The sequence below is a fragment of the Nelumbo nucifera genome, chromosome 8 (assembly GCF_055504915.1).
Source record: "Nelumbo nucifera cultivar China Antique chromosome 8, China Antique-T2T, whole genome shotgun sequence".
NCBI classification, from domain to species: Eukaryota; Viridiplantae; Streptophyta; class Magnoliopsida; order Proteales; family Nelumbonaceae; genus Nelumbo; species Nelumbo nucifera.
The window spans coordinates 2240239-2265756 of record NC_142656.1 but is presented as its reverse complement, the minus strand read 5'-3'; the positions used below and the strand labels follow the sequence as shown (position 1 = coordinate 2265756).

The window sequence follows — 25518 nt, the reverse complement described above, 5'->3', positions numbered from 1 at the left end:
CATTTGCCAAGAAAGGCATGGATCAAGTAGTATGTCTGGAAGAAATGTATCACTGAGATGGAACCAATTAAAAGTATATGTGATCTTTCTCACAGATGAATGGTCCAAACAGCGAAGAGGAAATCGGGTCATTCTTAACCCACCTCGAAAATCAGATGTCTTGGCAATTAAGAAAATGGGAAGTTAACAAATATCCAAGGTACAGTGAATATAGATCGGATTTCTCGTCTGCTACATTAATAAAAAAATGGAAGACATGAGATGCTCCAGTTCCCTTCTAAGTGGTAATACAGTGGTTTAAAAAAAAAATGCTTGGAAACCAAATGAAAAGATTTATTTCATTCCCATTTAGTTTCCACATGCAACCTAATTAATATTATTTTCATGTAGATGAGCAACTACTCTTCCATCATTCCGTGGATGGTATTCTATATACATTGCAATTTCACTTTGAACAACTCCTCGAGGAATGACAATTTCACTAAGAATTTCCAAACACAGATGATGATCTCCATTGCAATTTCACTAATAACAACTCCTCAAGGAATGCTTCCTTAATTATTCGGCTAGTCTAGCTAGGTGCCATTGGAACTAAATGGAAACGCTGTTGGGCACCCCTCTACAGGTGACACCAGGTTCAGAGCTTGGAACGAGTAGTTCATACGGTAAAACCCCGGCCCCGCATCGGTTCCTGAGGTTTGGATCATGGTTCCTCTTCTGGATTTCCTTCTCTATCCCTCTGATCTCCGCTGAGAACCCATAAAGTGCCTCAATAATCTCAGCATCTCCGGACCAGGTAGAGGGCTGCTGTCTCTCTCCAAGATACTCTTCGTCGGGTGAGTGCGTTGACAGAGTGTCCACAACTGCCATGAATTGTGTGGCCTGGAGCAACGTCGGCAGCGAAGAGAGGAAGAACCGGTGCGGATCGGCCCGGAAATTTGCATACTCGGGGTCGTCTTCCTGCGGTAGCAACCGCCTCATGAGCGGCGGACGGTTTGGAACGTAGCCACCGTAAGGGTACTGCCCGAAATTGAGGGCAGCATGCTGAGCAGACGCAAGCCAAATGAGGGTGGTGAGGATAGAGACGAGATCATCCACAGTGGAGAGACTGGGCCACCAGCTTTGGTGCCGAAGATCAGCGTGGCCTTGGTTTATGGACTCGGAGTACCAGGCCTGGAGTTCGGTGTCGGTACGAATCGAAGAACTCGAATCACCATAATAGTGGTTTACGTAGGTTCGGACCCACGATTCGATAGCGTCCCAGATGAGGAGACCATCGTTGGCGTAAGGGTAGTCTTCAATGAGGAGCTTTAGGCCATGAGGTTGTGTTAGGTCAAGAACCGCCATACCCCTGCATCGGTTGCGCGCGAAATTAATAATTAAGCCACTGTACAAGGATTAAGAAGAAAAAAACTTGAAGATGAGACGAGAGAAGTACCTGCGAATGAGGTCTGCGGGGAGACCCTCAAGGTCGAAGCGCCAGAGGCTACGGTAGGCAGCAGCGCTGATCTCCATGCAGTATGGACCAGGAGTGAAGCAGGACTCAATGACACCCTCGGCGCTGATGAGGGTCTGGCGTGCCAGGGCGTTTATATCTAAGGTGTATCGCATATGTGGATCCAGAAGCTTGAAGATCGGGTGCATTGCACTCAATTGCCTGTGCGCCGCTATTACGAAAGGTTCTATGCTGGCGTGAGTCCGCAACCTGCTCACAGTCAAAGCCATTAATATTTTGCGAGTGAAAAAGTGTGGCTCTGCCGTGCCGCTGCTGTTTAGTGCTTACCAATGGTTGACGAGTTGATGAACGCCAGCGTCGTTTGAGCAAACATGGGCTCTGGCTAGCTGCCAGAGCCAGGAGGTGGTGGCATCCACAGGAGGAGTGAGAACCCGGGTGGATTGAGAATGGGAACCTGTATACGGGAGACTGAGCTCAATGGCTATAGGCTTAAGTGTGCCAAGCGGGGTCAAGAAGAAGATGGTACGAGTGGCATAAGCTTTCCGGCCTTCGAGAGCGTTTATCCGCTCTAGAAACGGGAGGTAAATGTCATGGTAGTCCAGTGTAAACAGCTTATTCTCCTCCATAGCCTGAAATTAAAACACCTGTTTATAATTAATAAATATTGATCAAACAAACCAAAAGTAAAAACAGCTAATTACCGGGCGGCCGATACAGAGATGTAATTAGATACCTGTTGTACAGACAAGCCTCCCAGATAGCCCACGATGTGTTCTTCTTTGAGTGCCGATTCTTGTGGGCCGTAAACCTCAGGATCCAACTGGCTTACTGGCGGGAAAACCTGATGATTTTATTTTCTTTATTATTGGATTTGGATATATAAGGAATTAACAATAGTCATACAAGCAGCCTATAGCTCCTCCAGCAAAATTATCCCTACTCCCTAGGAGGCTAGGATAGAAAGAAAAAGAATTAATTACTAACCTCAAGCCGCCGGATGCTGACGGGGTTAATGCCTGCAAGTGTTTGACGGGCGAATTCGTCGTCTCTTAACCAAGCAAACTTGTCCCCTACAAGTACGAGGGAGAGAGAGATGTAGATGTTAGGCTTTGAGCGATAGCACAAGGAGATGGCCTTGTGATTTTAACTGCTCCAATAAATTTAAAATTCAAATCATCAGCTAGCACTGTGTAACTAATATTTTGATGACTGATACAATAATAAATGAATGAAATGGGTTGGGTTGGGTGATGGGCGTGCTCACTGGAAACGATAGTGGGAGTGTCGTATCTAAGAAGGCTCTGACTGGACTCCTGGAGTTTGCTTACGATATTGGGCAAGGGAAGCTTCTTCATAAGCTCATCCTGTAACCCCAATTTAAGGAGTAAACCTTCTTTGTAAAGGCTGTCGACGTCGCAGAAGTCCTTGAAGTCGTGGTTGTCGTCGGCAGAGAGGCTGGCGAACAGGGAAGGTATTAAGTTGTGGAGCACGGCCTTCAGCCTTCCCACTGAGAATGTCTTCTGTTTCGACTCCTCGAAGGCTTCGTCCCGTGGCACGTAGATGGGCACTGGCTTCTCCGCACGGCTCTCTGCGTTCATGTCTGTGCAAATTTGAAACGGAACCATTAACCAACACGCATAATTAAGTTAAGGGCATTTCAGTCCTCTTCCTTCAAATGCTTTCAATGGACCAGTCACCAGACTATTATTACGTACTAATTACATTAATAATATTTCTTTCTTCATTAATCTTGACAAACACCTGCATTTAATTTATGTTAAGTTTTTCAAAATTAACGCTCTGGCCGCCACTGGTTTTCGGGTGGAACTGTTCAATTATTCTTGGAAAGAACATCCTATGATGTTTTTAAAATTAAAACAAAGATGAGATTTTTTTAAAAATAAAATAAATAGAAAATAAAGATGATCTAGAAATTGTTGCCCCCATCAAATAATTCAATGGTTCAACCATCTAAGTCAGTGGTTTACTAATCAATACCACAATTTTTTTTGGAAAAATCCAGGTTAGGTCAGGTGAAAATGAAAAACAGAATTGGACAGGTGATTGGTTGAATTAGGTCGCTTAGGTTAGGTCAAGGATGGTTTTAAACACTCTAGATTTACTACCCACAAATTGTTCCTACATCACTATCAATACTGCTGTGTATGTATTAGGAATATCTCCCCTTGAATGATAAGGAAAATATTAAAACCATGATATATGTATTATTTTCTAGTTTTCATCTTATATTTTTTAATTCAAAGCTTATACTTTATTTGTTTGCAAAATCGAAAAAATTAATAATTACAACTGTTTATGATAATTAGTCATCACTAGATTTTACATAATAATGAAAAAACTTTTAAAAATTATCTTCCCAAAACAGTAAACCAAAATCCACTTTTGAATAAATGCCCACAGATTAATAATTTAATTGGTGAAAGAATTTGACATCCGTGGTTTATTGACTTTATTCTTCTGGTACCTGTGTAGTTTGGTAATAAAAGTTAAATATTGTTTATATATATAATTGCAAAAGTACATAGACGTAGAGATGAGATGCAAATTAATCAACTAACCGGTTTCAGTTGGAGGTCGGCCAGTACGGCATCGTCTTGGATAAGGGATGTCTTCACCCCCCAGAGTTGCCCTCGAAAACTCCACTCCCTTATCAGGGTTTCCCAAATCCTTGTAAGTATCGTAGTCGTAGATTCTATCAGACAATTTCCTCGCTCCCTTGCCATCACCTCTCAGCCCTCTCAGTTCCTTCTCCCTCAGCTCTTTCAGCCCATCCGGTGTCTCCCACGGCAAATATGGCTGTCGATTGAGAATTCCAACAAATTCAGCTCAAGCCAACCAAAAAATGTCTAAGCCAATGAAATCACCCTTTTGGCTTCTTGTGTATACACAAAAGTTAAACTAAATGACTATATATACTAACACTATTAACACTATTAGAAGTTTAATATCCAATTTGAACCGAATCAGAAAATATCTGAATTTAAATTCGACCAATTAATTATTTTAAGTAATTAATATATATTTTATTTATATAATTTAATTATTACATATATATTATTAAAAATATTTAAATATTTAAATATTATATATATATATATATATATATATTTAATAAATGTCGATTTCAAATATTTATCAAATTAACTTGGATCACATCCAAATTTGATTCGATTAATTAAACAATATTAATGAGATATCCGAATTTAATATTATCCATTCGACCAATCTTTTTCAAGGTTCAGCTAATGAGATATTGACACTCGTTTGGACTACCACCCTTACCACTTTTGTCATACGTTCTCAGCTAACCATAGCCCAATCTTTTTCAACGGTTCAACCTTGAGAGTTGAGTTGAGAGGTGGTTAAGTAAAGAAAAAATCTGGCTTCAAAATTGGTGTTCATGAATCCAAGAATCCAAGGGAAGAGCATTTAATTTACTTTACCTTGTTGGAAAAGAAAATCCTGGAACCCGGGTGATCTTTCGTGGATTGAACCCACGAGTTACAAGCAAAGTGGACAGGACCGCATGCGAAGCCTTCGATGGTGATGTTCTCCAAGAAGAACTCTTTCTGGTGCTTGTTACTCACCGTGATGGCTCCGGGTATCCCAAAGCTTGAGTCCACCGTGAATTCTGCTGTGTAATTCACCCGTTCCGACCGGACGTTCCATTTCTTCGACCAGTTGAGCACGGCTTCGCTACTCTTCTTCGGTGCCTTTGTTTCTTCAGAATATAAGTAGAAAATTAAAGAACGAGATCAATCAAAATTATTAGGGAAAGTGGTTAAAACACATCAGTTAAAGAACAAGGAGAACAAGAACGAAATTTACAATTCAGAAGAAGAAAGGGAATCGGCCTATTTGGATCAGAATTATATAAATTAGTAGGAATCTGAAAATGAAGGTGGCTTGCAACTCTGTCAGGAAATAACAGAGACTCTCAGAAATGAATTCGTTCAAAGTAGAAGACAAATAGTCAACAAAAATCGATAGGACAAAAGGACTTACTTGAGTCAACTTCCGTGCTTACAAGCTGTAAAACAACATTCCTCCCGATCTTATCTGTCAAAGCATCTAAGTGCTTTACGATCGTTTCCTTCAAATCTTCCTTGTGCTTCTTCCGGACGGTTACCACAGCTCTCACCTTAAATTTCACAGGCTGTTCCTCCACCGCAACAATGACGAAATTCTCACTAATAGCCGCAATTGGGATCCTTGAAACCCTCCTCAAATGCACTCTTCTCTGCTCCGGAGAAAGTAAAACGGGGGTAAAGCGGAGCTTGTTCGGTTGCCAATTTAAACGATGATTGAGAAGAGATCCGGAAGAAGGAAGTAAACAACTTCTCTCCACCAAAGACAAACCCAAGGTTTCATTTACCCCTGCCATGATTCTCAAAACCCACCAATCTGAAGTTCTTTGATGTGTTTAATCTCTGCTTGGATCTATGAATTCTTGGTTCTTTGGTTGTAGAGAAGAGCAACAAATAAGACAAAAAACACACACAGATGGCTTACGCTAGGATTGCTGAGCGGGGCATTATTTAAAGACTTTGAGCGAGGCGAGAGAGGAGGCTCTTTCTGCTAATAGTCTTCACGTTTTCCAAAATAAAAAAATAAATAAAAAAAAAAAAAAAAAACAGAGAAATACACTACAGAAACTGCATCCTGCCCATGGATTTGGCATCGATCCACATGGGGCTAAGAATTTTGAATTTTGAAGTGGACTCAACAGTCATTCTCTTAAAAAAAGCGAATGTAATAAGGGTATTAATTTTCGTTTGGAGTTCACAAAACAGGTTTCTACACCCTACCAGCTAGATCTTACACTACACATCTCACTATGAAATTGAGACCCACTATAAAACTGGCTCCTACCAATCTACTATACATGAGATGTATGGTGTCAAATGATGTTAATAGGGTGTGGGAATATATTGTATCGGCAGGTGATCCAGATTTCATAAACAAAGCAAAAGAATGCAAGTAGGGCTGTCAATGGGTCGGGTTAGACCCATTGTCCCAATAACTGATTGGTTCGGTTCTGGATTCAGAATTACAGACCTTATAGAATTTGGATTGATTACAGGACCGGTTCTACCTGATTCTGACCTAGAACTATCCCGTTAATAGCCCTAAATGTAAGTGCCCATTTGATTTATGGGAATAAGGGGTCTTGGAAATGAAATCCAATTTATATTTTCCAAGAAATGAGAGGAAATGTCTATTCCCCAATTGCAGCTTATTCAGAGTCTTGCCTGAATCAAATATACTATGAGAATATATCATTCCAATTTCCATTTATAAGGAATTTTATTTAAATTCCAATTATAGGATGTGCCTTGTGGGACGGAGATGTGAACTCGCATGGAAAAGGCCTTCTTTTAGTAAATTAGCAATCATATGCCCATGATGGGATCCCAAGTCCAGTCCGGGTCTCCTGGAGAAGATGTGACTAGCATCTTTTCTTACAGTGGTCAGTAATCCCAACTCCATGCAAGTTCAAACAAGATCCATAAAATAAAAATTAGGAAACCTATTTTATTAGGTCATGCCCTCTAATTAATCAATACTACTGTCAAAAAGAAAGAGTTAGTACGGGTCCATTTTAGTTAGAATCAGAATCAAAATTTCTCTGAGAATCAGAATTAGAATGGTCTATTCTTATAATTTATTTGTTTCAGATAAAAAATGGAATTGGAATTTAGAATCAATTGGGATGGAATTCCCAAAAAAGGGGGTGGGGGAGAATAGTCATTCCCTCAAATTGGGGCAATCCACTAATTCTGTCCAATCTAACAGCTGAAATCAGACCGGGTCATTCTGATTCTCGTCCAATCAAACAGTTGAAATCAGAACTCTGATTTCAATTCCAAACCCTATTCCTGTAGTCCAAACGTGCTCTAAATATAATATTCTTTTATTCTTTTGGTGGTTCCATTTTTAGATTCAACTCGTCAAAAAGATCAACACACTCCCAACCTTTTCTTTTTCCAACTAGCACATTAGTACAGTACTGCCAGAGAAAATGGTCCTATCATCCGGTGTCGACATCTTTAATTGATTTGCTTCAGAAAAAAAAAAGGTTATGAGTTAAAATAAAATTAGATAGTTGTATATGATCGATATCTAAGCATATGTAGTAACATCTGTAATCTATTAACACATATGAGGGTCAACTAGGGCCAAATCAACGATTCTAAATACTAGGCTCCCACCGATCATTTTGGGTCCAGATTTCAGTGAAGGGACAGCTGATCAACCATTTCATTCATCCGTGTGTAGTGTGTACGATAACCGATGTGTGCTGAAAACCAAGGGGTGAGTCAGAGGAGTCACCTTCCAATCCATGGATTTTGAAATCGTGTGAAAGCGTGACGGTTTGACTGAATTGCCTTTGTGCCTTTTTTGTCTCACCTCACCGATTGGCAAACCATAATATAATAATGAGAAGAAAAGAAACGGCAGGCCAGCTTCACACATAATACTCCAACCCACCCGCAGATAAACCTAAATCCATGGGGCGGTGCACCAACTGAGGGTCCATGGTCCACGAATATTGCCCATCTCCCCTGATGGTTGGGTTAAAGTGCTAAACCCACGAGGCCACGACCACCCCATTCTTTTGAATTTGAACGGTCATAAGCCTGTCAACCCGATGGTTTCATTACTTCAATTTGTTGCTTGGTCAACTCTCCACACCCCTCCATCCATTTCCGTCCATCAATCAAGCAATACATTGATGACCTAATACTTGAGGTCATTGGGCTTTTACTCTGATGACGGTTCCAGAAGCTTTATGGGCACCACAGCTTTCCATTCAATTCTTTATATTCTCTTCCCAACTTTTCATTGCTTGTACTAAGGGGAGTCTGGATGGATTGTGCCAAGGCCCAAGGGAGACTTAGGCCCATTTTGCATTGTGTACCTTGGTCCGGGCCCAGGTCAACCCAAACCTAGACCAAACTCTAATTTAGGCCTATTTTAGGGCCCATTCATTGCCCCAATTTATAGTGGGCCGGACCTCAGGCCTGTAGTCTGCCCAATTACAAGCACAAACCTAGACATCAGTCTATTTATTCTATTTTATTGAGTAAGAAGTCAGAACCACACCTTTATCATTATGAGACCAAATTTGCTCCTCACAAGAGTGTACCTCACACCAACCTCACAGCATTTGCAACCGCACATCAGGAATATCTCTCCTACTTGTATATTGTCATTCGTGGGAGATATTCCTAATGCACTGCTACAACATGCTGTAAGGTTGATGTGAGGTACACCCTGTGAGGAGTATATCCGAATTCCACCTTTATACTTCATGGGAAAGTAGTAGCAGCAGGCTTCAGTCGATCTCAAGCCAGATCATCAATTCAAATTGAGGTGGATGCAGCCCTTAATGCTGTGTTTGGTATGAGGGAAAAATTAGAGAAAGGTAGGAAAACGTTTATAAACCTTGTATAGGTTTCCCTACCTTTTCCTTTAAACCAAACATAGCCTAAAGGTGTTAAACAATGGTGGCTTGTCCCCATTAGTTATTGAGATGGACTGTCAGGTTCTAGTTAAAGCCTTAAGCACTCTGGAGCAGAAGATTCAGTGTGGGCCGTGGGTGGGATGTTGTTTTCTGTTACGTATATGCGGGTTCACAGGGGTCTCTAAGGCCATGTTTGGTTCAATTCTCTTTCTTACCCAAGATGAAATTCTAAAATGGACAAGAATTGGTAAAAATAGGCAAAATGAGAAAATATTGCTATGAACCAAACATTTTTTTCCTAAAAATGATTTCTTTTCAGATTGACAAGTGTCCTATGTTGCTCATTTTCATTCTTAAAAAAAATTGTCGGTATTCATAAACTGCTAGCCTAGGTCTAAAATAGTTAATGTTTAACAGTTGGCATGGATGTTTTGTCAAAGTACTTTTGTAAAAGTGCTTTTATAAAAGTAATTTCATAAAAGTGCTATTATAAAAGAACTTTCGCAAAAGTACTTCCACAAAAGTGCTTTTATAAAAGTACTTTCGTAAAAGTGTTTTCATAAAAGTACTTTTGTAAATGTGCTTTAGTAAAATACTTTTACAAAAGTGCTTTCGAAAAGGTACTTTTGCAAAAGTGCTTCGTAGAAGTGCTTTTGCAAAAGTAAACACCTATGGCAACAGTTTTGTAGGCAATGTGCTTTAGTAAAGTACTTTCATGTAAAAGTACTTTTATAAAAATACTTTCATAAAAGTACTTTGGTAAAAATATTTTTGCAAAAGTAAACATTTATGGCATCAGTTCTATAGGAAGAGTTTCCTCAAAGAATGAAAACAAGCAAGATGGGGCATGATTATTTTTCATGTTGATGGCTACTCAGTTTTTGTGCTATGGAGCTGATTTTTTATTCTAAAAAGAATGTGGCCCATGACAAGAATTTTGTAGCCAAATACTCTAATGTCATTCATTCTTGACCATTCTTGCCTAGAATAAAAAAAAATTAAAAGAATGAGATCCAAAATAGTGAACCCTTTTGTTATCAATATCTCCAGGTTGAATGATTTTTCTTTCTTTTCTTTTTCTTTTTTTTGATAATAAATAAAAGGGGCTATACAAGACAGGGGATAGCACGTCCCCACATTTGAAGCTATCAGTGACTCAAATAACAATAATAATAACTGTAATTGTAATTCTGTTTTTTTTTTCTTCTTAATTCTCTTATTTGTAATTGTCTGCGGTCTGTCTGAAGATTTTTCTACGTTCCAATTAGGCTTATTCATGGGCCAGATTTAGACTTGAATTTTGCTAAATTTTAATGAGTTCGATTTAAAACCTGAATCCGATAGAGTGTGAAGTCAGACTCGAAGCCCAACCAATGAACAGGTCTAGAACCGACATATAAGTAGGAGTGAGGCAGCTATCAGGACAATGTATGTATGAGTGTCGTGGCAGCTTTGGTTTGGGCTTTGCGAGGTGGAGGTGGGCATTCTAACTCCATCAGCCAACATACCAAACCCATCACTCCTCCCTATGCCCATCACCCACCCACTCTTATACACTTTGTTAAAAGAGATTTAAACACAATTAAATGGGGGTTCCCCTGGGTTTGGTATTCATGATGCATGAAGCCACACAAGACAGATTTGTTAATGTGTGATCAGCCAATGATTTTGATAAATCAAATTCTACAAATATACTGACCTTAGAAATATAAATAATTCTCCCTTAGCCAATCGCACTACTTTCCTTACTGAATAAAATTTTAAGGTGGTTGTGGGTTCTTTATTTAATGAAATTAAATGAAACTGAAGTTGGGTAGACCATTAATAATTTTCTTGAAAATTTTACTATTTAATTATTTTGATAACTTAAAAGACAAAACAATAAGACTTTCAGTTCAGGTTCAGAATGGGGACGACTATGATCCATATTAAAAGCTCTGATAGACTGATACCATATTAAAAGCTTGAAATGTTAGGTCAGGTTCTGAATGAATTTTAATTAATTCTCTTAATACTTGTTGTGAAATCCCTTGACGGTCAAGCACTGTCGGTCACAATTGTATTCCATTCGAGAGAGAACGATTGAGAACACGAGAATGAAGAGTGTATCCCATCAGTCTGTTGCAGTAAAGATGTACTGGCATCATATCAGGGATGGATTGAACTTTGAACTAATTTATTTTAATTTTATTTCATTTATTTATTATGATATTTCTGAAACGATTTTCATTAGTGTTCATGAGAAATCGCTTCCGATCGAGCAAAAACAACATAGTCGACTGAAATATAAAAATTGAATTAATACTATAAGAACGGGCAGCGGTTAAGGTAAGGTTTTATATAAAAACTTTTAAATAGAAATATAGTTGGAAAGATCCATCATCCATCGAATGTCAATGCAATTTATATAATAATCTTCATACCCATCAAAGACAAGAAACTTCAACCAACAACAGGTAAATAAAAGAGGATTTGTTCATGAGAAGTACTAGTACTGTGCTACTTTGCGTTCTTATGCTGTTTGTTGAAGTACCCCTAGAACTACGAGCCCCGGCCTCCACCGCCTCCTTTTCCGGCCTCCAACATCGCCACCACCACCCCTTTCCTCCGCCCATTTGTTAAATTAATATTTGGTTTAAACTGCAAAGGACCAAATTTGATATAATAATTATATCTACGATATTAAAAATGAAACTTAATTTATATTTACATCAAATTATAATTACATCTAAAGTAATTTTAAATGTTTGCCTGATGAGCTTCTCGGTGTAATTCAATGAACGTTCAACTCAACAATGTTTGGCATGGGCAAAAATGGGGTTTTCCAAAAAATTGAAAGCCCTACGTCATCGTCTTTCGTCATAGAAAGGGAGCAGAAGTGAAGAACCCAGAGGAGATTTTAGACAGTAATATCGGATAACTAACAGCAAGTTTCAGTATTTTATCTAAAATAAAACTCATTATTGATAAAATCACATGTAATGTCGGTAAGCCGGCATTTAGTTATCCATGAAATACATAAACAAAAAAGTACAAAAAACTAAACTGTGTACGTGAATAGGAAGAGAACCAGGAATTCATGGCGCCGGCCAGCGGCCACATGCGTTGCGACTGTTACAAGAACAAATTAAAAGCACAACGCAGATCTAGAGAAGCGGCTGAAACGTTGAATCAAGCTCAACAAATGACCAGTCCCGTCTTTTTTAGCCAAAAGAATAGAGATTCATTTCGGGCAATTGTTAGTTTGCACAACAGAATATATATATATATATAGAGAGAGAGAGAGAGAGAGAGAGAGAGAGAATATGGCATGAATATAAACAATTAAGTTTCGATCCCTTCGCTCTGGTTCTGCTTCATCGCTAATATCACCGCCCCTTTCATAGATTATATTCCTCCCTGTTCGAGATCCTATTAATGTAAGCAGTCTACTAAATGATCATGGAGTTTTTTTACATTTTCAGCCAATAAAACAACACGATGAAATTCAAAACAAAAACGGAGATTACTAGAAAAATAACTAAACGCAAACAAAAAGGAAAGAAAGGAGAGAAAAACCGACTGAGTTGCTCTACGTCTGTACTATGTTAAAAATAATTGATGGGGCGAGGCCGATTAGGACCGAAGGAGGACGGAATGGTGGTGGCAGGGACGCCCATGATGGGGACAGTGAAATAAGTTTCCATGATGAGCCTTTGCTGCACGGCCTCCAGTGTAGCGCCGGCTTCTATGAGGTCCTTCACTACCGAGTAATACCAGTCTTTCAACTTCTTCAACATGCATGAGTACTGCAGCTTCAGCCACCGCAGCCGGATCTTCCGGAAAACCTTCACGAGGAACAACCCTCCACGGCGTTTCTTCCCTCCCAGATGGATCGTTTGCACTTTCCGTCGCCGTGTCGTCAAGATCTTCCGGCGTCTCGGCAACCGGAAGATTGTATTCCGGTGGTTGTGGGTCACATTGTAAGGGTGGATCTCATCGTCGTAAGCCATGAGATTCAGGGAGAGAGATTTCTGGCCTGTGCTATGGAAAGGGGTTAAAGTTGACCAAATAATAAAGGGGAAGAGAGAGAATATTTTGCTAGGCGTGGGGCCCAAGGCTGGCAGATAAGAGTCAGATCGACAACATGCAATCAAAGGGCATCAGTTCTATTTTCTTTGAGATCAGCAAGTGGGACACATGTTTTAATTATTCAAAGTTATGAACGGTGGTGATGCTTTTAAGATGAAGTGTAGTATTGAGTTGGGTGGGGTGGGGTAAAATATAATACATCACTGATTCACTACTTAAAATATTCTAAATGCCTGGCCCGGACGGTCGGACCAGGGACCACCTGCTTAAAACAAGCACTCCGCCGAGCGTCTCAGTCCGTTATAACTACCTTTCTTAATTCTTACACATCCTAGGGAGCGTATTCTCTCTCTCAAATCTATGATACAGAAACGACATGATACCCGAAGAGCGAGTAATTAAAACACACTCCCGTGAATATTATCACCTCTTTTATGATATCGACTGGTTATAAGTTTTTGGATATCATATCTTTCTAGTATCATAGTAGAATCCAATAAAAAAACAATTTATACATAACATATATAACCTATTAGTAATAGGCCATCACATGCTCAATGTATTGTAAGTATAATAATACTATAAATCTAGAATAAACCTGTACTGGTATTAAATAGATGACCATGTTTTATAAGAAATGATCACATTTAATTTCCTAATAAAAAATAAATCGAATTGATTGTAGAAGAAATTAAATAGCCCCACATTTCGTTTCTTAAATTTAGAAAAAGTAAAAAAAAAAACATAAATTTCCAAGGAAATTGAAATACAATTTGAGAAAAGAGAATGAGTTGAGGTCGATAACCGCCTTTAACTAAAATTCAACTGGAATTATAAATATAATAGCCAATCAGGTGTTATTTATCAAAATTCATGGGTGAATTTTAATTGATGAAAACTCTTACCACACCATATCTTTTTTGCATCATAAATTTTCCTTATATATAAAAAATAGATTAATAATAATAATATTGGAATGGTTGTGACATGGGTAGAATAGAAGCTTGCAATTGTAGCAACTGCCAAATATTAATTAAGTGGTTGAGAGAGTTGGGCAAATTTTGGATGATGTTGCTTATGTATGCATGACTTATCCCATGATGCATGATCCCACATGTAAGATAAGTCCACAAATCCACCTTTATGCTGACAAAATTATCCTAACCTCATTTCATTTTTTTAATATTATTATGGCATTTTCAGCAACATGTTTTTGGATATGGCATCTTTTCTACATGGGTCTCCACCACACTCTAGACCATGAGACTTGTGCATTGCACGTGGCCAAATGATATTGTATTGAAATGAGTGGTGTTTTTACAGTCAGAGGCTTTCGTTTTTTTAAGAAATAGAATTTTATTGTATTTTTTCGATAAATTATGGGTCCTGTGATAAAGTTAATTTTTTGGTTGGGTAATTGATATTCATCTCCCATATGATTAATTTATTTGGAAATTAAAAGAATATGGCTTAATCCGAATAAGTGTTAATTTTGTAAAATTTAAATTATATCCAAAATAATAAATAAATAAAAGAAAAAAAATGTTAGAACATGAATGAAGGCAACCAGACCTCCTTGTCCTCCTCCACTGCTCTCTCCCTTCTCAGACTCCAAAGAACGATTCAAGAGCAGAAGTTTTGGCCTTCAACTCACCGGCGGAAAATTCCTTTCTTTGGGTTGCTATCAAAGACCTTTGATTGATTTTGGTTTATTGGAGTGCTCTTTGAGGACTCCCACTGCTAGGTTTCTAGAGAAAAAATTCATACAAAGATGGATTGTTGAAGAAATTAAGGTGTTTGATTTGTAGAGAGTGCAGTAAAAAAAATGTAGAGGTTGTTAATATATAGGGATTAGGGAGTGCAGGAGATCCGGAATTGAATCCTACTATTAGTAATCAATAAATAATATAATCAATATTAAACGAAAAATTGGGCCATGGCCCATGGTTGGAAAGAATACAGAAAGCAAAAAAACAAGAGAAATGCCAAGGCAAGTAGAATGATTGAAGCAAGAAAGAATTGAAAGTCTCATCTTTATATCAAATTAAGTTGTAAGTTTTGGTACAACCGTTGTCTCAGCTCATCTGTCCGTCTTTTCTCTTGTTGGCATGCAGATGCAGTGCTGTGGTGAATGGTGAGGTCATTCATCGTATCAAAATTTCATTAGCAATGTCCCTTTCGCCTCTTGTTATTATATAAATAACCTAAGCTGTTAAGACAAACTCTGCGGTGAATTGCTCTGATATTATCAGATATGTTTGATTCTGAGTATAATGTACCCAATTCTCTATTTGATTCAAATATGAGCTGGCTGGCGACCCCAGAAAAGCTCATTTCATTTATGGATAGATGAGGATTCGTTATTGATTAAATCAATGGAACGTTCTTACTTTTCCTCTTAATATTAGAGCCTTTAGGGGAACTCTTTGCCCATGTAGGGTGTAGTTCATCCGGTCCCAATGAAAACCCACCTCTGAATGTAATTTTATCTGCCCCTAACCTAAAATGAGACTAGTAAAATTCCTCTTATATATACCCATTTACATTATGGTTTTCAAAATCGGATCAGATCGGATGGTCAGACCGGAAAAATTAGGAACCAGTCAGGGAGACTGGTTCTGTTTTACCCGAGAACCGTTACTTCCCTAAAAAACATTGATTTAGTCAGCAAATCGCTGATTCGGATGGTCGAATTGTTTGAACCATTCAATGGTTTGGTGGTTTTTAAATTTTTTTATTTTTTTTTGTCAAAACGAGTCGTTTGTTCGATTCGAATGGTTCGACCCGAAAATTGGACCCCTAATCGGTCTATTGTTCGGTTCGATTTTAAAAACCTTGATTTACACTATTAACATATAGGAACTTCTAATTAATTTCCAATTCCCTTCTATTGGGGTCATGGTTGAGCTGGCCCTAAGAGACATGTGGCCGCCCAATCATCACCCAGCCACGTCAGCATAGCCCGGCCATATCAGCATAGCTTGGTCACGTTGGCATACCACAGCCAGGTCAGCTTGGCTCGGCCGAGCTATGTTATTATCGTGATCCCCCCATCTCATCCCTCCAACCACGTCAGCTACACGCCCCACAGATAAGCTCAACCTCGGACAAGGGGGTGGGAAGACAACTCTGCCGAGGAGTAGGACTCTACCCCGGTAACCTCAGCGGAGAGCTCCATCCCAATCTCCCCAGAAGCCTAATCCGACTAGGAGACGAAACCCTGGCTATAAAAAGGTGCTCCATGCTCAAGGTAAGGGATTCCAACTTCTAGCACCCATAATGTTACTTTGCTCAGACCATCACCCTCATTGCTCAGCCTGACCATTCACCGCCCTCTCACTAACTTGAGCGTTAGAGTGTCTACCTGGGGACAACTCCTCGGGCCTCTGACTTCTCTTGACTGTAGGATACATAGTGCGGCACCGTCCTTGTAAGCTCGACACTGCCCAGTCAGCAACGATTATCTAGTTGCTCTCCTCAGTTTGTGCACCACCTCGGATTGAGTAGCAATAGATTGGCGTCGTCTATGGGAGCGCACAAGAAGCCTTCCTAAAAAAACAAATCCTTCGCCGCGCAGCCTCAAAATCGATCAAGATGCCTAAAAACCAGTCTAAAGAATCAGCAGGCCGGTCCCCATCTCAGGAGCCCCGACATCACAGCTCCTCGCATCAGGAAGCCCTGTAGCCCTCGGCCGCGGTGGAGTCTGTCGTGCCGCCCAATTGGGTCGTCCCCCCTCACGCACGACGCGCACGAAGGACGACCCTCAGAACGAGGAATCCAAAGTACATCGGTCATATGTGAGGGGAGCACGGTCCGAGCAAGAGAAGTAGGACACGACCCGAAGGCCCGCCTCTACCGCCCGCTCCCGCGAGCAGGATCACTATAGCCAGACACGCCAGTCAGCTTGGATCCCCGCCAAAGAGAGGCTCGGCAAGAGGACGCCGCCCTTCGTGGTCTCCGTTGTCAAGTCAAGTTCAGTGAAGGACCGCCCTACGTGACCTAAGAAAGAGAACCCACACTACGGCCCCAGACGACAGAGACGCCGAGATCATAGAACTCCGACAACGTTTAGAAGAACTAAAACGCACTTAAACCCATAAGAGCGTGACACCCGCCATGGACCAGCCAGCGCGGGCTGCCGCACATTCTGTCAATGAGCCGCCCTTCGTCCAGGAAATCATGGACAAGATGTCCCCCTGGATGGTGAGCCCCCAGTTCAACAAATACGACGGGAACACCAACCCTTTCAACCATGTTGCGGCACTCAAAGCTCAGATGATGTTGCACAGCGCATCAGAAGGGCTAATGTGCAAAGCCCTTGTAGCCACCCTGCAAGGTCCAACTTTGGCATGGTACTCATCTCTATCGCCACACTCCATAACATCATGGGACTAGCTAGAGTCCCAGTTTCTGGCGCAGTTCACCGCTAGCCAGAAGCATTGGAAAACTTCGGCCAGCCTCATGCAAATCCGACAGTGGAAGGCAGAGACCCTTAGAGATTACCTGGCGAGGTTCAATCAGGAAGCACTCCAAGTCAGGGACTTAAACCAATCAATCGCAATTACGGCCATACAACATGGGTTCCGCCCTTCCCCGTTCAACTTCATCCCCAAAAATCCTCCTCAAACGCTAGCCGTGCTAATAAGCCACACGCAGAAGTATATCAATGCTAAAGAGGCTCAGGCGCAGCTCAGAGACGAAGATGAGAAGCCTGACAAGAAGAGGAGAGATACCAGCAAGCAGAAGTCCGAGAGGTCGAATAGAGATCACAAGAGATAGGATCGCCGACCAGACCATAGACCTCGGACCCCTCCACCAACATATTGGAATTTCACGCCGCTCAAGATTCCGTGGTCTGAAATTTTGATGCAAATCCGTGACCACAACTACGTCAGGTGGCTCGAGAAGATGAAGACGCAGAGTAACAAGAGGAACCGAGACAAATACTGCAAGTTCCACAAGGACCACGTCCATGACACGGAGAACTGTTTCGACCTACGCAACCATATTGAAGATCTGATAAGGCGTGGTAACCTCAGCGGCTTCATCGACAAAAGTGAGAAGCCAGCTCAAGAAGAGCGGAGAACGGATGAAGATCGACAACCGCCACCCCGAGGCCCCCCAACTGGCGTTATCCACGTCATATCAATAGGAACCGCCGTCGGAGGGGAAAACAACTCGGGTTGGAAGAGATATGCTCGACTGTGCGAGATCGACGACCGGGGTCACAGGAAGAAGCGCAACCCAACTATCACCTTCGCCGACGACGACCTCCGAGGGGTCTAGACACCGCACGATGACGCCTTGGTCATCACGGCCGAGGTGGCTGACTTTAAGGTGTGACAGATCCTAATCGACACAGGGAGCTCTACCGACATACTGTTCGAAGATGCACTCAAAAAGCTTGGCATCGATAGAGAGTGGCTCACGCTAGTCAACACTCCCTTGATGGGATTCTCGAGAGAGCCCCTCCTACCCACTGGAAAAGTAACTCTTCTCCTCTTGATCGGAGACGGCGATGTCATTGCAATTTATTTAACAGTATATTAAGCCCAAAATAATGCTTGGATTGGACTTAATCTGGCTCCACCTCCACCCAATTGGGAATATCACAAAGCTCCTCCAGACTTCAATTTCTTTTACCGAAGTCCGTGCATCCTGAAATGTTTCTCTTATACGTCTCTTCGTAGCAGTGGCTTCTTCACAAGATGCTTATACTCCAAGACTTCTCAGGACTTGTGGTTTAGAATTTTGATTGCAAATTTCCTGGTGTCACAAAACAAAACTGCAACATGAGAAAATTCCCTGTGATAAAAGAAATGTATTATGTCCAGAATAAGCTAAAACATGTGGACCAATTCGGCCCAGCACCGACTGATTTGGCCACGTTCTCATTGCGTATTATAATTAAAAGGTTGCTCTTCCATGGCTGGCAGTCCCCAATATTAGCTAGACAATACATAGCCGGATGGACATAACTTCATGTTTAGCCAAAATCAATTGACTCGTCAGACTAGCAAAGCCTCAGAAAATACAGACAAGGAATCAGACTCTGCAGACTTTTGGATGGTCGGTCGGAACTTATGTGGTGTAGTTGGACTTCAGGTGTTTAACTTTAATGCATGATGTCTGGATTGTGCCCAGAATTGGGACTGACACGGCTCAACTATGAACCAAAATGCCGGAGTGGTACACTCTCCCTCAAATTAGTAATGACTGGACTGGCAGTAACTTACTCGTTCATTCAAGGATGGACAGGATTGAGTAAGCATAGAAAAAAAAACCAGATAGCAACTAAGGGCATGTTTGGTTCAATTCTCATTCTTTCTAGTTCTTATTCAAGATAAAATTCAAAATAGAAAAAAATGAGTAAAAATGGGAAGAATGAGAAAATATTATTATAAACCAAATGCTTTTTTCCCAAAAAATGATTTTTTTTTATGGCAAGAATGAGAGTAAAATTGTTAACCTGTTTTGTTGCAAATTTCATTCTCATTCATTTTTTTTATTAATCAAAATAATAATATAAGGGTTAAAGGTGTAAAACGTGCCATGTTGGGTCCACGTAAAGTGCAGGTTGTGTTGTGCTGCCCTCCCCTGGGATAACTTGGGGGCTCAGCTCGGCACGTCCCACGGCCCAAGCCCGTGTGGGCCCGTACCATGCTGTGGGCCAGGCCGGGCCAAAGTTATTTATTTAAAAAAAATAAAAAAAACTTAAAATTTTAATTTTAGATGAATTTTGATGTATACAATTGCTTACATATGCAATAATTAAATAAATTAGTATAATAAAATTGAAAACAATTATTTATTTTATAATTTTATTAATATATTATATACTTTATTATTATATAATTATAATTTATAAATATATTATATATATAAATATATAAATGTATAAATATTATATATAGAGATATATATAAAATATATATAAACAATATATCTGGATCGTGCCAGCCCGCGGACCTAAAACCCCAAGCCCAAGTTGTTCCCCCATGTATGCACCAAAGCACCATAGAGGAACCACAATTGTTGAATGACAAAATTGGGATCATAATCATATAGGTTAGTTGCAGTTGCAATTCTCTCTCATCAAGGTGCTACAGAGAGATAAGGCCCAAATGTATGCCCAACATATTCAAATTTGAAAACAAGAGAAAAGAAGCATCCAAGACAACATCTATAATAGGCTATATTTCTTATCTATGTAACATGTAAACATTATTCAAGCAGTACACAGTTCTTTCATTTGTAGGCAGAATTGATTAAAGTTTCACAAAGCACTAAAGTAGATGTCTATATAAATCCACACATATTAACATGTTAGGATAGTCCCCAAAGTCATGACTCGTGAGTGATCTTGCTCCATCAGATTCAAATAAAAGATGCCTTCAACATTCTTATGTACTTCAACCTTAAATTTTCCTTCCTTATTTCCCCCTCTTGACTTTGAGAAGCAAATTGAGCTTTGCCACTTCTTCAATTACCTGCATGAATCACAAACAATAAGATCATTTATCTATCTTCCCGAACTATGTAAGTTGAAAATATGCATGCAATTCCCATGCCAAGAGCTAAATAGCTAATAACAAAAGGGTAAAACTGCTACTAAAGAAATAATAGGGAAAAAGAACCAAAGAAAGCAGAAGATGCCGACCTCTGTCTTTGCATGAAGGACCTCCAGCAGTTTGTAAGGGGCCAACAAGTTTGACCTCTGCTGAATAGTCTTCACAGCATGATTTGCTACATCTTGGACAATAGGATCATGTGTTGGCATTGCTCTCCATCCTGGTCCATGGCCATCTAGATTTACATGACTGGCCAATAATTACTACTAGGAAATATTTGGCCCAAATTTACTTAAACACGACCCCCTAGCATGGCCTGTTACATGTACATTATCGGCTCTTATGGCTTGGGAAGGCTTTGGATGTTGAAGGGTAAAGTGCTTAATGAGAAGAGGTTAGTCTAGGTCAAGCATGATTCTTAAAGAATGTGAAATATGTCATATTCTTGTCCTCCTGAAGAATCTGAACATGCAATTACAAAACAAGTAAAAGAAGAAAGAAACTTAATTATGTTTTCAGGTTTAGGCACATAACACAATCTGGATATCTTGTATTTCCAAATCCCACATGATAGAAGTTCCCATGGGTGGAGCTTTTATGTACAAATAGCAAAATACCAATCACCCTTCAATAACGGAGATCCACCAGATACTTGAACCCTACAAAATCTCTGAAGAAGACCCACTCAAGCACAATAACAAAGATATCATTTCTTCCCAATCAACACAATCTATTCCCTGCCCTATATATTTAATGGATTGAAAATCCAAGAAACCATCATTGCAGAAGGCATGCATTCTCAATCGCATCCAAACCTAGAATTAATTCCGATAATCCCTAACAAGCTATATGTAAATGTTATGGTCCCGCGCGTAGGATCCTGTTACGGGTCGGCCCACGGTGTGAAGGCACTGCTTTCCCTTGCGCCTTCCCTTGCGTGCAGACCCTATTGCAGCAATCGCGTGGGTGATTTGTCCAAGAGATCACCCGAACTCTCCTTACTCTCTTTCTTGACTGTGAAAAACTGAATACTTTATTTCAATTCGTAGTTCCTTAAATAGGAGATTACAGAAAGAAATTCCTAATTAAACTCAAACTCCAACTTGAACTCAAACTCCTAATTACCTACTCCTATTGGTAACACACTCTTATTTAAGATAAGATAAGACAAGGGATAAGGGATAAGATAAGCTGGCGGCGAGTTGGCTTGACGTGTCCAGATAAGGGTGGGTCCACTCCTATGAGCTGTCGTGTGGGCCCCGCTCTGCTGCTGCTGCTGGGTGCGTGCGCGCGGCTCATGGTGCCGCTGCCGCGCGGTGCATGCGCGCAGTGCTGCTGCCGCGCAGTGCGTGCGCGCGGCTCATGGTGTCGGTGCCATGTGGTGCCGGGCGTGTGCGCAGTGCGTGCTGCGCGCCATGGTGCCACTGCCGTGCGGTGCCGGGCGTGTGCACGGTGCGTGCTGCCGTGCGGTGCACACTGCTGACTGGCGATGCGTACTGTTGTGCGTGCTGCTGCCTATGACTGTGCCGCAGTGCGCTGCCGGATGGTGTGACCATAATAGTAAAATATGTATATACAATTCTACAGTCAATGATCCCCTTAAAATCAAGACTCAATATTGCTTCAAAATTCAAGGGTAAAGAAAGATTCCAAGATCATTTACCTCGCCTGGCACCGACGAAGTGAACGTGGGGCATCTCCAACCGGCTTGAATTCCTACAGCTTCTTGAAGTTCAACCATGGCTTCACCCACACCTTGGCTTCATAAATTTTCTTCCTACCAGCCTCAATCACCTCCAGAGTCAGATGGTGCAAAGTACCAGCAACCACCTGCTCCTTCACCTTCATAATCCTCGCAAACTCCAGCAACGCATTCTAACCCTAATTATCAAACAAACAAAAAATTAATAAATAAAATAATTATTTTCTTATATAGAGGGAGAGAGGGAGAGAGAGACGATTAATTTTACCTTGTACAAAGAGAGAGAGAGAGTCAATCTTAACTTTAGGACTTCAACAGATCGAGATACCTCAGCTTTACCTTGTACAGAGAGAGATGGAGGGACGAGGGTTCAGTGACTTCAGTCGAGGTCAAAATCGATCTCAGCTTTACCTGGTACAGAGAGAGAGAGAGGGGGACAAGGGTTCATGAACGGAAAAAAAAAAGAATTGGTAGGATGGGGCACGAAAAATTTTCATATCACAAAATATGTTAAATTTTTGCTGCGACCCAAATTTTATTCTGGGAAGAATGCGTCCTGCGGCAAGAAGTGAATATCCAAACACTTGCATCTCATTCATTCTTGCCCATTCTTTTTCAGAATCGACAAGAATTAAAAGAATGAGGCCACTGGTAGTGAACCAATCATGGCCTAAAGCTCTAGAAAAGAAATTTCAGCTTAACACAGCCTGGACAACTAACGTATCTAAAATCTTTGACTTTACATATTTCAAAGAAAAGGAACAACAAAATGGTTGATAAGAGTACAAACACAGGTTGACTTAAAATCAAAAACTTACAACGAAGCTTCTTTTCCGTGTACCTGTTCTAGTGTTCCATTAGATGATGAAAGTAAAACAAGTCAATCGTCGGAATAAGGTAAAGCCCAAATAGAAGGAACAGAGAATAAGAAAAAACATGTCAATCAGCCTCTGCATCAGTCTCTCCATCTACAATCCCTGTCTCAGCCTCTGCTTCCACTTCTATTTCTAAATGCCCTGCCTCTGGAACTACATCTGTGTCAGGGCTCTGCTTCTGATTCTCATCCGGTGTCGCCACTCCGCTGTTAGGGATACTAATAACAGTCGCATCAGTTTCCATTGGCACTGCTGCTGCGTCCTCAAATTCAGTTCCAACTCCACCATCAATATCAGTTGCAGGGGTTGTGATCTGATTATCTTCCACTTGTTGAGCAGTACCCTTCATCTCTTCTTCCTTTTTAGCTTTTTTAGACCTTTCATTAGGTTTTGTGTGATACTTAGAGCGAACTTCCAGTGGAAAAAGTTCTGGGGGCACAACCCCTTCAATGCCATATTCAGTAAATCGGGAAAATCCTTCAAGGTCTTGTCGAGCAGAAAAACGGAGGCCTTTCCAGCAATAGACCCGGTTGTTTTTGTGGTGATATTCAGCTTCAATACCAGCAGATATATCCATATCTTCAGCCAAAGCTTTCCAATATTCCATAACTGATGGGATCCGAACACGTTGAGAATCAGTCAGAGCATCTGGGTTCGCTTCTGCCCACTTCCACAAGTGATGGAGTTCTTTATTTCCCAGCCTCCACCGTGGCCTACGTTTTCTCAATCCATCTTGGCCCATTTTCTTTTCTGCTGGTTGCTTTTCAAATGGGGGACAACCATCACGTTTCCACCAAACCCAATTCTTTTCTCGTTCTAATATATGTTCAATGCAGTGTAGAAACTCCTTCCCTTTAGGAGGAATCGATTCAAGAAGCTTCTTAACACACTCCTCATAAGACTTGATCTCCTCTTTCATGCTTTCAGATGGCACACCCTTATCATTTTTCCCAGGGGCCTTTAAGTAGTCAAATAATATGAGGCACTGAAGGAGAATGTGGCATCGGAAACTTGGATCTTTCAACTCTAAACCCATCAATTTACTGCTTGTAAGATACTTTATGCTGAAAGTTGATGCTTCTTGTTCTTCAAGATTGTTTGTGTTTCCATCATCATCACTCAAAGGCTGAGCCTCAAATGTATCCAATACAACCATTAAGTTGGACACAAATTTCTGCCACTTAGTAGGAGCTAGAGTTGTGGCAGCTGGGTTACAAAAATGCTCCTGTAAACTCCAAAAGATCGTGTAGAAATTGAAATCAACGGAAGTGCCATCAGGAGCATCCTTTTCATATCTGGTTTCATTGGAAGTATTAAAAACTCCCTTTATATTAACAGCTGAACGTTCTGACAATGGGAAGAAATGAGCCAAAAACATAAGAATTCGTCCACAAAACACCACATCATTTGCCTTTGAAAGACGACGAAGAAGCTGATTGCATGTCCTCAGCATCACAAGCTTCCCCCGCCCGAATAGCTCTTGCTTCCCCAAGATGTCTTGTTTACTCTCTATATAACCAAATACTTCTTTGCAATCTCTCATTGTTGACATCTCTGTCAAATCTTCTAACAGCTGGAATATCATACCACCTTCAACATGGCCTCTCTCACAAAGATACAACACAATGTCAAGAAGCCTTGGTATGTGACCCTGGGTCTCCTCCATATCCATTGACTGCCCATACTGCATTATTCGTTCCCCTGACTGAACTGCAGAAGACACCAGTTCTTGAAGTAGAGTTCGAATCGCATTTTCCAATGATTGATTCTCTTCTTGGACTAACACTGTTTGCCTCTGAGTTTTTATAGCATCTTGCACTGTTTGGAGAGCAAAATTTGCAGGTGGTCCAGGTTGCAGTATTGCACTTCTGAATATTTCAAGAACTTGGTCCCTCTCAGCATGGCTGGAAATGTAAACAGGTACTCGCTCTTTCTGATGTTGGTGTAGAAGAATTCGAAGGCCTTGTGGAGCTTCCGCCATTGAAGAAACAGAAAACAAGGGAGTGAGCACACGACGAAAGAGAGACGATAAGCATCAAAACTTTAAACCATGCCCTAGACCATCTAAGGCACCAAAATCTAATGTAGCTCCTGCTCTTGCTGAGGCACCAATACCATTAATAACTGATGAAGGGAAATTTGGCCCGACCTCGCGATCGCCCGACACGTGGCAAAGGCAAACAGCTCGGGACAGTAGAGCACCCAAAGCGAACATCGGAAGCAAGTCCAAACTCACTACCGAGCCCGAACTCCAGACCGCTGTACTTAGTCCGAGCTCCTTGTTAAGAGCGAGCTCCCTGTCAAAGGTCCGAGCTCCCTAAAACCCGAGCTCCCCAAGTCCAAGCTCGGTACTA

General features: G+C 40.9%; 2 protein-coding genes, 1 long non-coding RNA gene and 1 pseudogene across 4 annotated transcripts; all 4 read right to left on the bottom strand.

The window, feature by feature from the left end:
* Positions 1 to 195: 195 nt before the first annotated feature.
* Positions 196 to 6006, bottom strand: LOC104600542 (linoleate 13S-lipoxygenase 3-1, chloroplastic-like). Its single transcript, XM_010263538.3, has 9 exons — positions 5483 to 6006; positions 4921 to 5198; positions 4036 to 4273; positions 2721 to 3056; positions 2441 to 2526; positions 2190 to 2297; positions 1784 to 2085; positions 1439 to 1705; positions 196 to 1351 (listed from the first exon to the last, which is right to left on the bottom strand). The coding sequence occupies exons 1-9, from the start codon at positions 5859 to 5861 to the stop codon at positions 592 to 594; spliced, it is 2754 nt and encodes a 917-aa protein (XP_010261840.1). The 5' UTR covers positions 5862 to 6006; the 3' UTR covers positions 196 to 591.
* A 5262-nt stretch (positions 6007 to 11268) lies between these two features.
* LOC104600541 (uncharacterized) lies at positions 11269 to 12984 on the bottom strand. Of its 2 annotated transcripts, none has more exons than XM_088893710.1 (2): positions 12508 to 12984; positions 11269 to 11585 (listed from the first exon to the last, which is right to left on the bottom strand). In XM_088893710.1, the coding sequence occupies exon 1, from the start codon at positions 12935 to 12937 to the stop codon at positions 12533 to 12535; it is 405 nt and encodes a 134-aa protein (XP_088749836.1). In that variant the 5' UTR covers positions 12938 to 12984; the 3' UTR covers positions 11269 to 11585; positions 12508 to 12532. The 2 variants fall into 2 exon arrangements, with proteins under 2 accessions (XP_088749836.1, XP_088749837.1); XM_088893711.1 differs by lacking the exon at positions 11269 to 11585 and adding an exon at positions 12172 to 12344.
* Positions 12985 to 21578: 8594 nt separating this feature from the next.
* On the bottom strand, positions 21579 to 22821 carry LOC148789556 (uncharacterized). The gene is made up of 3 exons (XR_016079117.1): positions 22558 to 22821; positions 22251 to 22468; positions 21579 to 22123 (listed from the first exon to the last, which is right to left on the bottom strand). It is a non-coding gene; the product is annotated as an uncharacterized LOC148789556 (long non-coding RNA).
* Positions 22822 to 23137: 316 nt separating this feature from the next.
* Positions 23138 to 25263, bottom strand: LOC104607737 (THO complex subunit 1 pseudogene; annotated as a pseudogene).
* Positions 25264 to 25518: the final 255 nt, after the last annotated feature.

Excerpts from the sequence above, each read along its gene's own strand:
- LOC104600542 (XM_010263538.3), bottom strand. The coding sequence starts at position 5,861 with ATGGCAGGGGTAAATGAAACCTTGGGTTTGTCTTTGGTGGAGAGAAGT. Across the intron at positions 2,298-2,440 it reads TCAGCATCCGGCGGCTTGAG|GTTTTCCCGCCAGTAAGCCA; the intron begins GTTAGTAATTAA and ends TAAAATCATCAG. Across the intron at positions 1,706-1,783 it reads CATCAACTCGTCAACCATTG|GTTGCGGACTCACGCCAGCA; the intron begins GTAAGCACTAAA and ends GACTGTGAGCAG.
- LOC104600541 (XM_088893710.1), bottom strand. The coding sequence starts at position 12,937 with ATGGCTTACGACGATGAGATCCACCCTTACAATGTGACCCACAACCAC.